This window comes from Harmonia axyridis, chromosome 2 (genome assembly GCF_914767665.1).
Source record: "Harmonia axyridis chromosome 2, icHarAxyr1.1, whole genome shotgun sequence".
Lineage (NCBI taxonomy): Eukaryota > Metazoa > Arthropoda > Insecta > Coleoptera > Coccinellidae > Harmonia > Harmonia axyridis.
The window spans coordinates 9,887,502-9,902,457 of NC_059502.1; the positions used below are offsets into that span (position 1 = coordinate 9,887,502).

Here is a 14,956-nt window from a genome sequence, read left to right on the forward strand (position 1 = left end):
TAAAATGAGTTTAAAATTGATCACAATAACTTTGAAAATTTTATCCTATTGTGTAAAAATGTAACTAAGTGAGTACCACCAGGTGGAAGAGAATCAAATGACGTCAATAGACTGAACACTGATACAATCCGACAAACATTTAAATTGAGAACACATTTATTGGTTTTCAAGAACACTAATGAGTTAATTGAAGTCATGTATATTATATACTTTCACAATTGAATAATTTGGTTACATCTTTATAATAACAAAGATACAATCAACATTTGATGACTTGCCATTTTTTCAAAACAATTAAGCAAATATCACTGCTCCAAAAATAATTATTCAGATTTAGGAATAAATAAAGCAGATTAATATGTACAATTTTAATAATAAATATCGAAATTTTATAATAAGCGAATCCTTCAATCAAAATGAAAAATAAAAAAAACAATCAAAATTCTATTATTTTTGAAAATACAACGAAAATTTCATGTCCCATAACGAATACGTCCAAAACACAGTTACAAGCCACCTGGTATCCGTGGTGAACATAAAACAATCGAGAGGGAGTACCCCAAAGGACCCGCAACTCACTAAAAGTGTACCTACTTTTATATTACAATAAAACATTTACAAATATTACACGTTGTGCCACAGTCCCACCTCAAAACACGAACATGTTTGAAGACGAATCGGAAAAGCCATCTCCACTACCGGGTGGCGTCGAATCGTCATTATTTTTATTTTGCCTAGTGTTGTAAAAGTAGGTTGGTCTGCTCCTTTTATCATCTTCCTCTTTCTCTTCCATGTCCTTCTGAACTATGTCTTGTAACCTCACTGGTAAACCCGATTCTTCAATACTTTGGGGTTCTTCTGATTCTTGACTTCTGAAAAATCCATGAACGATTAATAAGAGAGAATTATCGATTCTTCTCAAGAGTGTCAATAGTTTTTGAACGTTATAAATCTCATGTATGAATTGTAATACAACACCTATACGTTGTCATTCTTTCAAACGGAAGAATCCACATTCCAAATAACTAGACGCCCTCTGATGGATAAATATCGCCCTAAGAAAACAAGTATCACAAAGAAGTGAACTGTCGTCAGCAACTTGGGCGTCAGCTCAACCGGAGAAAGAATTTATTTTCTGATTATCTTTTTTTTTATAACTGACTTGAATTACGAATTCAGTTTCTAGTTGATTCTGAATGAAAAAGCTAATAAGCATGTGGTGTGAGATTTATGAAAAGTGTATGATTACAAAATCAAATAGTATGTTTTAAAAAAATTACCTGTAGAATAAGATGTAGGGAGTTTCTGGTGGCTTCAAGTCGTAAATGTGGGACTGACTAAGTTTCTTAACTATATTGTCGTTGAATTTATACCATTGTTCGTCTTCCTTAGCAAGGGAATAATAATGTCCGTGATCAGCGTTGGTTCCATGGTGCACAACTGCGGCATATAACTCATATCCAACACCATTCAGTTGAATATACTCTTCCAATTTCACTCTGAAAATAAAACCATATGAATAAAGAGTTAAAAAAACAAGCACTGACTTGTTTGAAAAATGGATAAAAACGTGTTATGACCTTGAGACCCTCGAAAGACGTCCGATTTTGTACGTCAAATGGGCAGCTACGTTGGTATTTGAAGTATATCATAGAAAATAGAAATATTTTACGATTTCCCGCCATCGATCGTAACCTATATATTATCTAAAGTTTGAATCTTAGTTTGAATTCGAATTGAAACAATCAGAAATTACATTTTATTGTAGTAAAGTGCGTGTAGTGAACTGATTTACTTGTGGAAGTGATCCAATCATATAATTTGTAAACATAGCATGAAAATATGGAATTGTTGATGCAAGGACAATTCGATGGGCACTAAAAGATTTTCCCTTCACCTAAAAAATTTCTAAGTAGAGATAATTCGAGTTTATGATTCCAATACCAAACCTTCAAGACGACATCACACAAACGCCCCTGTCTTCTAATCTCCTCCATGCAGGGAAAAGCAAAAGGAAATTAATTGTTTTGTTGAAAAACCAATTTTTTTTCCCAGAAAAACGTTTTCAATGTATCCAAACTATATGCTGTTTCTAAATAAAATATATTATTTAATTTCTATTGTTTTAATAAACAAACATATCATTGTCCACTGTGGCCTCTGGCCAACTCAGTTGAAGTAAGTAGGAATCCCCAATTAAACTTCATTTCTATGATACTAAACGCTTTTTACAATCTGGCAACATAGCTGGCATTTTGACATAACAGATTCGAGAGTCTCAAGGTCATATACCTATTCGGCAGGATTACCCAGAAAAGATATTGAAAAGTTAGAGTAGTGTTGGAGTAGATGTATCACTCTTGGCTAAGTTGACGAATAAAGCCGAAATATCAAGAAAAAACGTATTTCTACCAGTTGAGCCAGGGTGAAGTAACAGCTCGAATAATTTCTCATCTCGACCTAAAGTCCACCACACACGACAACATTTATCGACATCGCCCGAACAAATCTCACCTGTGTAAAAGTTTAGTCTTCCTCTGCATCCTGAAGTCGTATTTGAAGTGTTTTAGGGTCATTATCAATCTGCGGGGCGCCTGTATGATTCTCGTCACCTTCTCGCCGTCCATCAAACCGCACTTGTCGCAATGGTACTGGTTCTGACCGCACAGCTTCTCCGGTCGCAGGTACAGGTCCAACAGGGCGGATACCGAATGCTTCTCTGCGTAACCGTCATCCTCCTCGTCGGGGAAACACAGCGGCAGCTCTCGAAAGTTGTCGATTTTCTCGCTGTGCGAGCTGCACTCGCCACAAGTAAACACAGTCATGGTCCTGCCACCGAACGATTGTTGGACTATCGTGTTCGGTAGTATGTTGGATTCTACGAGAGAAAAAAAAGAGATTTTAATATTCGACTCAACCACATGAAGACATAGGCGATAAGCTATGTATTATTATTGTATAAAGAGTAAGACAAAGATTGAATTCTATTCATCAGCGGCATCTACAAAGAAATAGCTATCTAAGAAAGTAAAGGGATGTACTGAAACAAATCTAATGTATGGCTATTTACTAGGGTAGGGTTACTATGGTTAGTAAGTTGGTGGTCCGTATATATCAAATTCCTCAAAAACCGGTGATTATTTCCTCAAACTTCAGAGTTATCTGTCACCAAAGCAACCGTACTTTTATTCTGGTTAGGTTTGGTAACCACGCCCACTCGGCTCGACAGTTGTCATTTTAATTTTCAGATTAATGTTTATGAACATTTTATATGAGATCTAACACTCAAAACTTTATTATTTTAATTATGAAACAAATACCCTTCAGAGCCATTAAGAACATTTAGTTGTTTACAAATCAAAAGAGATCAACTATTTATAACCTCCAAAATTCTGTCAAAGAAAAATTTGGTTGACCAATGACAAGTATCAAGCAGTCCGTAAATACGAAGCAGGTTACTTGAAACATTGAAAACCACTAGTAACCGCTCCGAAATTCTCGGCGATATACGGACCATACCCCTAGTGAGTTTGAGGAAATGATAACTATGAAACTAGAAAATAGGTTTTCCGAAAAACTTGTAAACTTGGTAAAGTTAATGAAATGTTTACAATAAAGTTGCGCCTTTCACTTTTACTTTAATTATCTAAGTTGATATCAATGAGTTCTACTACTGGGTAACAAGTTTAATGCTTTTTATCGAATGATAACGGTAGAAAAATGGGAATCCCAGTTGCTCTATAGCAGCTGATAAATGCATGACTTGGAAAAATTGAAAATCAGGTGAAAAGAATTCTATTCAGTTGAACTGAAGGCGTATTAATTAATTACCTGCATTAGAATACCACATGAAATTTTATATTGCCGTACTAATTTGAGAACCGTTTTGGTGAAACTATCTGAGCTTGTTTTTAATAACCTCAATACCTTGATGCCATGAATAGAAAACTGCAAAACGAATACTAAGTTTCGACATTCTTGAATTCTTCTTTTGCCACTATAAGGCAGGGCATTCCCATGTATCATTCCGCTATTCAAATTTTTTCAAGGTGCTACTTTATTAGAGGTTCAACTTTTAGATGAAACCCATTCAAAAAAGGAAATTATTACAGAAACATCAAGCATTGCATCAATTCTGTTAGACATTCATGTTAAAATGTCAACCTTTGTTGAGTTTATAGCCACAAATTCGTTATATTTTATCCCATTTGAAAAATAGGTGACCGAATTTTCAGTCCATTATTATCTTATATTATTAGTTCTTACCACTCGAGGTTGTGGCTTCATTCGTCTTTTCCTTCAATTCCTCCACTTCCTGCTCATGCAGAATGTCCAACAGGTGTAGTAAAAACTCGGAACTGTCATGTTGAAAACCTACTTGGAACCCAGCAGGTCTGGCTATACTCACAATGCTATTTGGTGAAAGCGTCATCCTATTCGAATACTGCAACAGCACAAACAAATCTTGAACGTTGTGGAACAAAGGCATGCCGTTATGATCGAGCATCAGTACGTTGTTCCTGAACAGTTTAGTCATGTACAAAGCCTGTATAACGCTGTTCAAATAGCATGTATTTCCGAGATTATTAAGTCCCACTTTGAAACCAGGTTTCCTGGAGATCTTCTTGACCTTTGGACCCCAAGTTTTATCAGCCACTATCACAGTTTTACATTCTGTGATTTCGGGTGTACTAAGAAATATTTCAAGTCTCTGGTAAGCACCCTGATAAGCTGGATAGTGGTCTCTGAGGTCGGAGCAGAGTTTTGCTATTTTTTTAAGGTACAAGTGACTATCTTCGGTGTTTTCCTTATCTAAGAAGGTAGCTACTTCATCTATTAGCGGAAATATTTTTTGGTACACCTCCATCGTGTTGTGTGCTTTCCCCAACATATGGAAGACAACAGGGCCAACGTTTTTCCTGAAATCCGGAAGGATCAGGAGTTTGAATAAAGGTTCTATGGTGACTAGAGTAACATCGATGAGTATGTTCACATGTTGTTCTTCTTCCAAAGCCTAAAATAAGAATTGATGTCAATATATGATGACTAAAAATATAACTATCATTGAGCAATTGAGCTACGTACCTCCATGAATGAAACAACCAGAGGACTAAGATTTGGAGTATATGTCCACTTGGTAAGCCACAGGCAAAGGTTGAGAAGCGCTCTCTCTAGTTTCACCTCCTTGTAACCAGAATTGAGGATCCACTTGACTGCGTCAGAAATCATTTCAGATGAGATCAACCGAAGGACAATAGACATGGCTGGAGACAAGTTCTATTGGAAGAAAATATTAGGTTAGAAATAATGAATATCATGCGAACGACACACCTTTCACAAATATAAAAGAGGAAACAGAATTCTTCGCTTTCCACATGCATATTTTTCTATAAAAGTTTTGTTCTAGTATTAATTTTGAAACCAATGAAAATGTTGTCAGCTAGTTTACTATTGCACTGAAAAACCACCAAAATAATGTCTGAATTATTATTTTTTAAATTGGAAATTCATAGTTATTAAGAAACAGGGTGTTGAAGTTGCTTCTAAAATTAATTTTTTCTGATATTTGAAGAAACTTTTTTTCATTCCTTTGAAATTTTGAAGGTATGCCTACAGGCAAATAGTTTCACTAGATTTGTAATTTTTGAAGTCCGGTGGCTTCCAAGGAGTACCTTAAATTAATTTTTTTCAATTTTTATAATTCATTTAGATGGAACAATTGATACAAGTTTTTTGAGTTATAATTCAAACCTATTATAATTTTTTACCTTTATAAAGATGATTTTACGTAATAAGTTGACATGCCATAAATGCTTTTCTAATTTTTGTGTAGCAAATGAAGCAAGATATGAAAAAACTCAGAAAACAAATAACCTGTATTTTAAATTGTTTTATATAAAAAATAATGAAAACTGAAGAAAAAAATCAATAAAAAAATTACCTGCCAAATCTCATCTTCGAATATAGGCAAGTTTTTTGTAATCACCCTGTATATTTCACTAACCGCCATGTCGAGAAAAATTATAAATCCAAATTAATTACTACTCAATAAAAATTTTGGTGAAACGGTAATAACAAAAATGTCCAGGTGAAAAAAACAACAGATTAGACCAATTCATGCATTTCAAACGCTGCTCTTTTCACTCTTGTACCTAATTACGTAGAAATTAGGCCATCAAAACAAAAAAATTGAAAAATAATGCTTCTTAGAAATCTTCAAATGATGTGGAAGTATTTAGGAAACAATTAAAACTTTCAGTAGGGCATCAAGTCGGTAAATCTAGTTCACTTCAACAAATAACAAACTTTGCAATGACTAAATAATAATTAGGAAGAATCAATCAACTTCGATAAAATATAATACGTCCAAATGTATAACATTACTGCAATGTCAATGTGATGTTTTCAGATTTTGTACATCTGTTTGTTTGAAAATCTGCCTTCTAAAATAGTTAACTAATTAATTCAACATTTCTTTCGAAATAATTGTTATTTTCGGATCAAATAATAATGGTATTTGCTTCGAAATCCGATGATTAATAATTTAACTATTCAAATCGATTATTCGCTTGAAAATTGAATAATCAAATCAATTTTGGCTGATCAAGAGACTTTTGAAAACTGATGAATTGGTAATTTAGATGAGTTTATATCTTCTTCGAATTCAGTTAATTAATCAATGTGATGAAAAGCTGAATAAGTTATGAAAATATTCGCTTCAAAATCAGTTATAATAAATAAATAAATAAGTTTATTGAAGCAAAAAAAAATTATAGAGTTAATCAATTACTTCAGTTAATAATTCGCTTGAATATGATCTGAAAAAGTATGATTTCAATCAAGTTACTGATTCAATATGCGCTTCGAAATTAGTTGGTTATATGTTAATTTTATTATTTATTTACAAATTACCGACCATCGATATAAATTCATTTTGGTTAGAGTGATTCAAATATGCAATAATTTCTATTTGTTGAGTGAACTAAGATATAGAAGAGAAAAAATACAGATAAAAAACATAACCATCTCACTCTGAACTATATGTACTGAATATAAAAATGAAACAAAAATTTAGTTAAAACAATATTCGCCTTTTTATTTTGAAATAAGGTTAGTAGTTGATAGGTGAGTTCGGTTATATATTAATTTTATTATTTATTTACAAATTACCGACCATCGATATAAATTCATTTTGGTTAGAGTGACTCAAATATGCAATAATTTCTATTTGTTGAGTGAACTAAAATATAAAAGAGAAAAAAATACAGATAAAAAACATAACCATCTCACTCTGAACTATATGTACTGAATATAAAAATGAAACAAAAATTTAGTTAAAACAATATTCGCCTTTTTATTTTAAAATAAGGTTAGTAGTTGATAGGTGAGTATTTGTTCAAAAAATAAAATATCACATAAAAATGAATATTGGTTTAAAAAGTTTACCAATCAAAAAATTTCAGAAAGAAATATCATATAAAAAAGAAAAAAGATCCCTGTGTAACCTAACCACCACAAAAGAAGAAAGGCTTAACACATATTTCATCTCGAAAGAAAAATGATACCTACAAAATGGTCTTCAGTCAGAATTAATTCTGTTAGAGTGATGCGAAAAATTCCTATTTGTTTCATTGATTGAGATATAGAAAAAAAGTCATGAAATGTCAGAAGTCAGAAATGAATAAATAAAATGGAATTAATCTTACTATAAACTACAGTAACTACACTACAATAACCTGTACAAATGAATGATCACCGGCAACCAAGAGTTGAGTTGAGTAAATTTCTATTTAAAAATAAGGTTTTTTTTTGAAAAACATGAAAGAAAGAACACCACGAAATAAAGAAACGTATGAGAGAAAAATATACCTATCTATCCTATCCATTGCGAAAAAAGCTACACAAAAAATCTAACTGTCCCAAAAAAAAGGACATCATTAAGAATAAAATTTGGTAGTGTGGCCTTATACCCACAATGTAATTATATCTATTTAGATAACTGAAATATATAACAAAAAAAGTGTTTGGTGAAAAACTAAAAAGTAAACAAGTAATAAATATAACTATCATTATATAAAATAGAAAAGTAAAACAAAAACTTTAACAAATCAATAAATGCTTCGGATTAACCTGATCAAGTTGATGACCTTAGAAAAAATGACCAGCGGGTTGATTAGATGAGCCACTTTCTATGTTAAAATAACTTTATTCTTCCAATTGGTCAATACCGAAAGTGTTGAAAAAAAAAGGGAAAAAAAGATACGTAGGGAAAGAAAGAAAAATTCAACATACTCGAAGCATACCTATTCAAATTAAAAAAAAGAAAACGGTACCAACCTTGTTGTTGTCCGAAATCTCGTTGTACAAAGCCCTCAGGGTGGCGTAGAGAAGGTCCAAATTGGAGCACTCCTGCCTCAGCAGGTCCTCCACCTTGTGCAGATCGGTGATGAACTTCTTGAAGCTGGCCGCTTCAGTAGGCACCGAACAGGTACCAAGACCGATCACCATGCTGATGCAGATCTCGTCCCTGCGGTGGCCATTCCTGCTGGCTATCTCGTGCTGGCGCAGCAGCAGCTGAAGGCGGGCGTCGGTACCGGCGGCGTCCGTGGCCGCGCCGTGATCAACCAACATCTGCTTCACGGCCATCCTGATCTTCCTGTGAATTTTCATCTTGGTCAGATCGGGAGCGTTAGACGGTGAAGGGGTGAAATAGAACAAGATGTAACTAGCCACGCGACGAACTAACTTGCTCTTGCGCGTCCTATGGTACAGACGTACCGCAAAACTGTCCGGCATTTGTTCGAGTCGAAATTTCGAAAATAAACCGACACAAAATGACGAGGCACAACATTTACTACCAGAGCACTTACGGACGCATTAACTTTATGCCTTTATCGACTAAACCCCCCCTGTAACTTTTCGAACTGAACCCCCCCACCCTTTTCATCTCGAAATACGCCCCTTTTCTAAATTTTTCATTGTGAAGAGAAAGACGAATTTTGAAAAAAAATAAAAAACGCAAAACAAAAAATAAATTTATGAAACGACATAAATATCGAATTATACACTACTCTTCGGTGACAAAATTCGATTTTTGAACGAAAAAATTCGAAATTGTATCGAAAAAATATATCGATAAAAGCCGGACAACAAGAGTTTCTTGAACTATTTCAACATCAAATTAATAAAGGTGTGGATGTTGACGAATTGTAACAACAATTTTGAAAAGATCATCGAATAAATGTTCGACAATCAAGGAATATACACAATATAATAGGAATGAATATTAAAACACATTTTGAATTTTCTTTTTTCATATCAAAACTATAAGTTATAAATTCGCAAAAAGGGTATAACGCGATGCTGATAAGTAAACTTTTTCAACTGAATTATAAAATTTCATCAATCAAAATGAAAACAAAAAATCAATCCAAAAAATGAGACAAACTAATAAAATTAAATTACTAAAATCATTTAATTCATAAAAAAAATCTAAATAAGAAAATAAAAACGATTTCATGAAATATTCACATTAATTTGGGAAAATCCCACCCTTTCCAGAAATAATAGTCAATCCCAAAATCTTAATTAAAACAAGAAAGTTGTGAGTTAAAGCAATTCAAAAGATTTTATAGATGAAAAACAAGAACCAACAAAAATTAAAAAGTACTTCAAGAATTTGCAACTAATAAGGCAAAAACAGAAATAATAATGACACGATCATTAAAAGTGTGTGAATAAACCAAATTAAATGACTTTCAGAAAAAAATTAAAGCCAAAGTAATGGTGTATTTATAGTTAGATATGCTGCACAATTTATATTCCATCTCCTTCCTGCTATGAGTGATATTTTGTAGATTTGAATACTAACAAAAATTAATTAATGAACTAAAATAAAAAAACGTATATTTCCAAAAATTCGATTAATTGCTTCAACATCCATCAAACTGACAGAAAATTGTATACCATATAGGTAATGAAGCAGTAGAAACATTTTGTCATAAAATGAATAAATTCATCCATAAATGAGTTTTTCAGCTTTTTATTTGCGGTTTTCAAAGGCAGATTAATATCAGTTCTGAACAACTTTATTTCATTTAATTTTTATTGGTGAAAGTGAAAAGGATAACGTAATTTGAAAATAGTATTTCACGAGGACAGTGGTGACCCTAGGGCGGAGGCAGGGGGTCCCAGGCCCCCCTAAAATTCTGCTGGGCCCCCCTAAATTTGACATACTAAGGCTAAAAAATTAGCAGAACTATAATTACGCTTTATTTGCCACGCCCCCAAAAAAAAATCCGCCCCCCTCTTGGCCACCCCTGGCGTTGCCACTGCACGAGGACAAAAATATTTAGCAACATAAAATACGTTGCCCTCAGAAACCGATGTCAATTGAGGTAGAAATTGTCGGGGGTACAATCCAGCTTAAAGAAGAATTCTACCATAAAAAAGAGATTACCAAAAACTGAAAACAATAAATATACGAATATACTTGTTGAAGATGGAAAAACCAAATGTCAGTCAATCGATGACTTGTTGACTAAGGTAATAAATCAATCAAGATCTGAACCGTAAACCCGTAGACCTGACCCACAAAAGAATCCTTTCAAAAAGCTTTCTTTAAATTTTCGAAATTTTAAATACACCAGTTCTTACTAAACTAATAAAAAATTTACATATTACTAATGATGGTAATTAAGAAACGCATTATTCTGCCGCAGGTAAGAATTGAAAGTCAGTTACCTGTCATTGTGGTTTATTATTGCTTTGGCACTGTTCGGGGCGAACAAAATTTTAACCCCCTAAACATTTTCAATTTGAAATGAGTGGAATCTAAATGTATATACAGGTGATTCAACAGATCATAACTTTATGAAGTAATATGTCTAGTTAAAATAAGAAGTTCTTTAAAATAAAAATCTCGAATGCTTTCGGATATGAACTAGTATTTTTCATGCTTAACTTAATTCTTTTATGCTGTATCACTCGAAAGTATTATTTCCAGAAGTCAATTGATTTCGATATTATTCTTGAATATTCAATTTTTTAATTCTGATGACTCGATCAAAATAAAATTTTTCATAAAGAGTAAAAATTGTTATTTTATATTTACTTACAAAAAAAGATTTGTTTTTACGGATTATTAGATCTTTTTTTCGGTACTCTTCTCGACTTTTCTATGGAAGCAATCTACCTTGAATATACCTTGAAACTATTTTTCAATATGAACATATGAAATATGGAAATTCAGATCTTCGATATTCTTCTTGAATTTCTATGACTGATGATGATGTTTACAGCTTGAAACTCTACAAGGAGCTTGAAATTATCATTTAATATAAACTCTCGAAATCTCAATACTGTCTGGCTTCTGGTCACGGAAAAATTTGGTAATTTTTTTCGATGTTTTCTTCAATTTTATACGGTTATGTTTACGCCATCAATACAAAATTTCGCATGAAGCTTTAAATAATTATTTTATGAAAACACGCAAATTCTGAACCCAATCGGATCATTCTGTAGACACGGAAATTTCTAGAATTTTTTTTTTTTCTTCAATAATTTTTTTGAATTTTCTATGGTTATGATGTGATCTACTTTAAATGCAGCACGAAACTTGAAATTGGTATTTCATATCAACACCCATGAAAATATTGGGTAATTTGGTAAATAAATCATTTGCTGCACCGCATTGATCGTTTTAGTTCGAGAATACAATCCATTAAAAGAAAATAATAGGATCAAATTTCGAAAATTTCTTATGTGATTAAAGAAATTTCAGATATATATTTTAATAGTTCAATCTTTTTAATTTTTCAATTTTTGGCGGTTTTGGAATGTGAAGAATTTACAAGCCATATATATCTTTCAAGAAAAGCACTGAATTAGTGACAGGGGCTCTTGAGCTCTCGCTCATTCATGCGCCCTTGAAGACAACAGAACTTTATATGGGTATATATGAGGAGTGATTTATTATAAGGCCATTATTGTCGATTATTTCATATAGATTTATTATGATCTCCTTTTTTTCTTTTAGTTCCTCTAGACCAGACGCTCTGAAGATACAATCCTTCTGAAATTTGGAATTCATGATGATTTTACAAGTATTAACTAAATTTCAACCTATTCCGATCATTTTGTTGTCACGAAAGTATTGATCTTTTTTTCCGATTTTCTGCTTGAATTTTCTATGGTTGTAATCTTAGAATATAGATAGAAGGAACTAGTCCGGGAGCCAGTAACAGATATACATGACCAAGTTCCTCTCAAACGGTAATTAGTAGAATGCATCAGATAATAGTAATAAAAAGCCTCGTGAACGTCAGCTGCGACTCTGTTGGGGGGAGAGCGGCGGCAGCCCCCCAAACACGAAGAAAAAAAAAATTCAGTCATTTCCTCCCAACTGAAAATTTGTCAAATTGAAGCTAACCCAATATCTAGACGAAAAAATACAATCAGCTGGCTTTAGCATGGTGGATTATACGTCAGCTGGTGCCTCAAACATGAACAAAAATATATATTTTTAATGACAGCTCTAACAGCGACTCTGATAATGAATCAGACAGTGCCACACTCGCGAGAAAAGGACTTTCTCCACATGTTGCACAGTAATATTTAGTTACTTCCACTCTCTGACTCAGTATCACAGTCGCTGTCAGAGCTGTCATTGAAAATATAATTTTTTTTTCATGTTTGAGGCACCAGCTGACGTATAATCCACCATGCTATAGCCAGCTGATTGTATTTTTTCATCTAGATATTGGGTTAGCTACAATTCGACAAATTTTCAGTTGGGAGGAAATGACTGAATTTATAATTTTTTTCTTCGTGTTTGGGGGGCTGCCGCCGCTCTTCCCCCCAGCAGAGTCGCAGCTGACGTTCACGAGGCTTCTTATTACTATTATCTGATGCATCTCACCAAGTATCTCTCGAGAGGAAATAATCAACCAAATTTGCACCTGGCTCCCGGACTAAACGGAAAGTAAACATTTTGGTGCTTTCCCGAATACAAGTGAGATGGAAGTTTAGTGTCGCCAATCACAATCATGCTAGCCGATAGCAGTTAGCACGCATAGGCTTGCAGATTTGATTGTTGAATGTTTTATCAGGAATCCTTTTTTCATAATGTCACAATAGCTAAATCATCAAACTGAGAAAAACATTGATCTTTTAGAAGTACAAAAGAATTTTCATAAATTAATCACATTGTAAACTATTTTTGAGCCTCAATTGACAATTTCGAAATGAATCAAATTATGTTATGCTACTGCTATAGTGTCCTGTCAAAAAAAGAACGGAGATTGTTAGAATCATAACAAATGCATCAGTTACAAGGCGATTACCGTTCCTCTTACGTTCTAAGGTTGTAATAGAGCAATCAACACAAAATTCTGAACAAACCTAGAAATATTACACGCAAAATCTGAATTTAATTCCATCGAAATATTGTTTTTTTTTTTCCAAAATTCTATTGAATTTCCTTTTGTTCTGGTGATGCAATCAACATGAAATTTCATATGACGCTTGAAATTGAATTAAAAATTTCGTCACCAACAAATTCCTAGTTTTAAATAATCAATTTTAAACGACCATATTTACGAAACCTCTAGTTGTATTTTTCAATTTGCTCCTTAATTTTTGTCCAATTGAATTCATGGGTCAATTCCTAGGATGACTGTGTTATAACAATCGGTGTTCAAAAACTGATTCAATCAGCAATAGTTTTCAAGAAATTGTCTCGACTGTGTTTTCAGAATAAGAAGCCAAAAATAGGTTCAACTTTCGAACAACTTAGAATCTTGAAATTTTCAGTTTTGGATCTCAAATGCTGCGGTTAGTTGGTTAATGGATAACCAACTAACCGCAGCATTTGAGATCCAAAACAGAAAATTTCAAGATGTTCTTCGTTAATTGGATTAATTAAAAAGATTTAACCTCAAATTATGTTAATTGGTTATTAGTTTTTTCTAATAATTCAGAAAATGTAGCATTGTACCAAGAGAAAATGATTGAGTGCATTTAAACAAACATCAAAGAGGAAAAAATACCTAGCTTTAGTTCCTTTTTCTTTTTGACAATAACTCATAGAGCTCTATTTTTATTTCTTTTTTTTTTTCAACCATGAGAAAAGATTTGAAATTGAAGGGTTTATAGACAGTCAATACTAATAAAGCTAATTTAAAAGCTAAATCATAGTATTTATCATTTGAAAATAGAACAATAGTAAAACAAGATCTATTGTTTACAAATAAGACATAAATTTACCAATTTCAACTTCCTGAATGAATATTTATTGCATTAATGTATTGTTTTTTAATTTTGTGTAGTATTTCTTAGTGATTATGATAAAAACGAAGAACAACTGAGCAGAGTTCTGAATAGACACCACCTAAAAATTATCTGATAAGACTATAACACTCACTTATTTCTTTAGGAGTTCAAAATGTATGTAGCCTTTATAATAGTTACACTTTCTCTGACACCTGAAACAAAACCAATTTGAAGGTTTCTAGATATGAATAAACCTGATACCATTTTGACATTTCAGAATCATTTGTTTATAAATGACTCAGGAATACATATTATAATCGTCGTACTCTATAAATACTTCTGCAATATGAATAGGGGTAATTTAAAAATAGACAATACATTTGTAATTGATTGAGATTTTACCAATGCATAACACAGATTTGAATAATAATGGTACTAACCTTGTATATTTATGAGATATTTATAATTTATGGTAGAACTTATCAAACATCAATAGAAAGGTACTGAAATAAGAGTATGGAATCCACAATCATTAAAGGCAGGTACTTGGGTATTCTGAAGATATCTGATGCATTTTTTATAATGAAAATAATTACTATTGAGTTCTAATAAACTGTCAAGATTTAAGCATGAATTAACAGAGAAATTTTATTGTCAGTTGTCAGTGTCAGATTTTTTACGATGA

At 32.6% G+C, this 14,956-nt stretch overlaps 1 protein-coding gene across 2 annotated transcripts; it reads right to left on the bottom strand.

The window, feature by feature from the left end:
- Positions 1-353: 353 nt before the first annotated feature.
- LOC123674097 (ubiquitin carboxyl-terminal hydrolase 35) lies at positions 354-14,909 on the bottom strand. 2 transcript variants are annotated; one of them, XM_045608964.1, is made up of 8 exons: positions 14,712-14,909; positions 14,423-14,483; positions 8,338-8,656; positions 5,086-5,277; positions 4,267-5,014; positions 2,515-2,878; positions 1,281-1,499; positions 354-872 (listed from the first exon to the last, which is right to left on the bottom strand). In XM_045608964.1, exons 3-8 carry the CDS (start codon positions 8,644-8,646, stop codon positions 650-652), a joined length of 2,055 nt encoding a protein of 684 aa, XP_045464920.1. In that variant the 5' UTR covers positions 8,647-8,656; positions 14,423-14,483; positions 14,712-14,909; the 3' UTR covers positions 354-649. The 2 variants fall into 2 exon arrangements, with proteins under 2 accessions (XP_045464920.1, XP_045464921.1); XM_045608965.1 differs by lacking the exon at positions 14,423-14,483.
- Positions 14,910-14,956: the final 47 nt, after the last annotated feature.

What these genes read in the sequence shown, in the direction of transcription:
- LOC123674097 (XM_045608965.1), bottom strand. Translation starts at nt 8,646, where the DNA reads ATGGCCGTGAAGCAGATGTTGGTTGATCACGGCGCGGCCACGGACGCC. An exon ending in TGAAGCCACAACCTCGAGTG is followed by an intron (nt 2,879 to 4,266) that starts GTAAGAACTAAT and finishes TTTCTCTCGTAG; the next exon opens with AATCCAACATACTACCGAAC. An exon ending in CCCTACATCTTATTCTACAG is followed by an intron (nt 873 to 1,280) that starts GTAATTTTTTTA and finishes TGGATTTTTCAG; the next exon opens with AAGTCAAGAATCAGAAGAAC.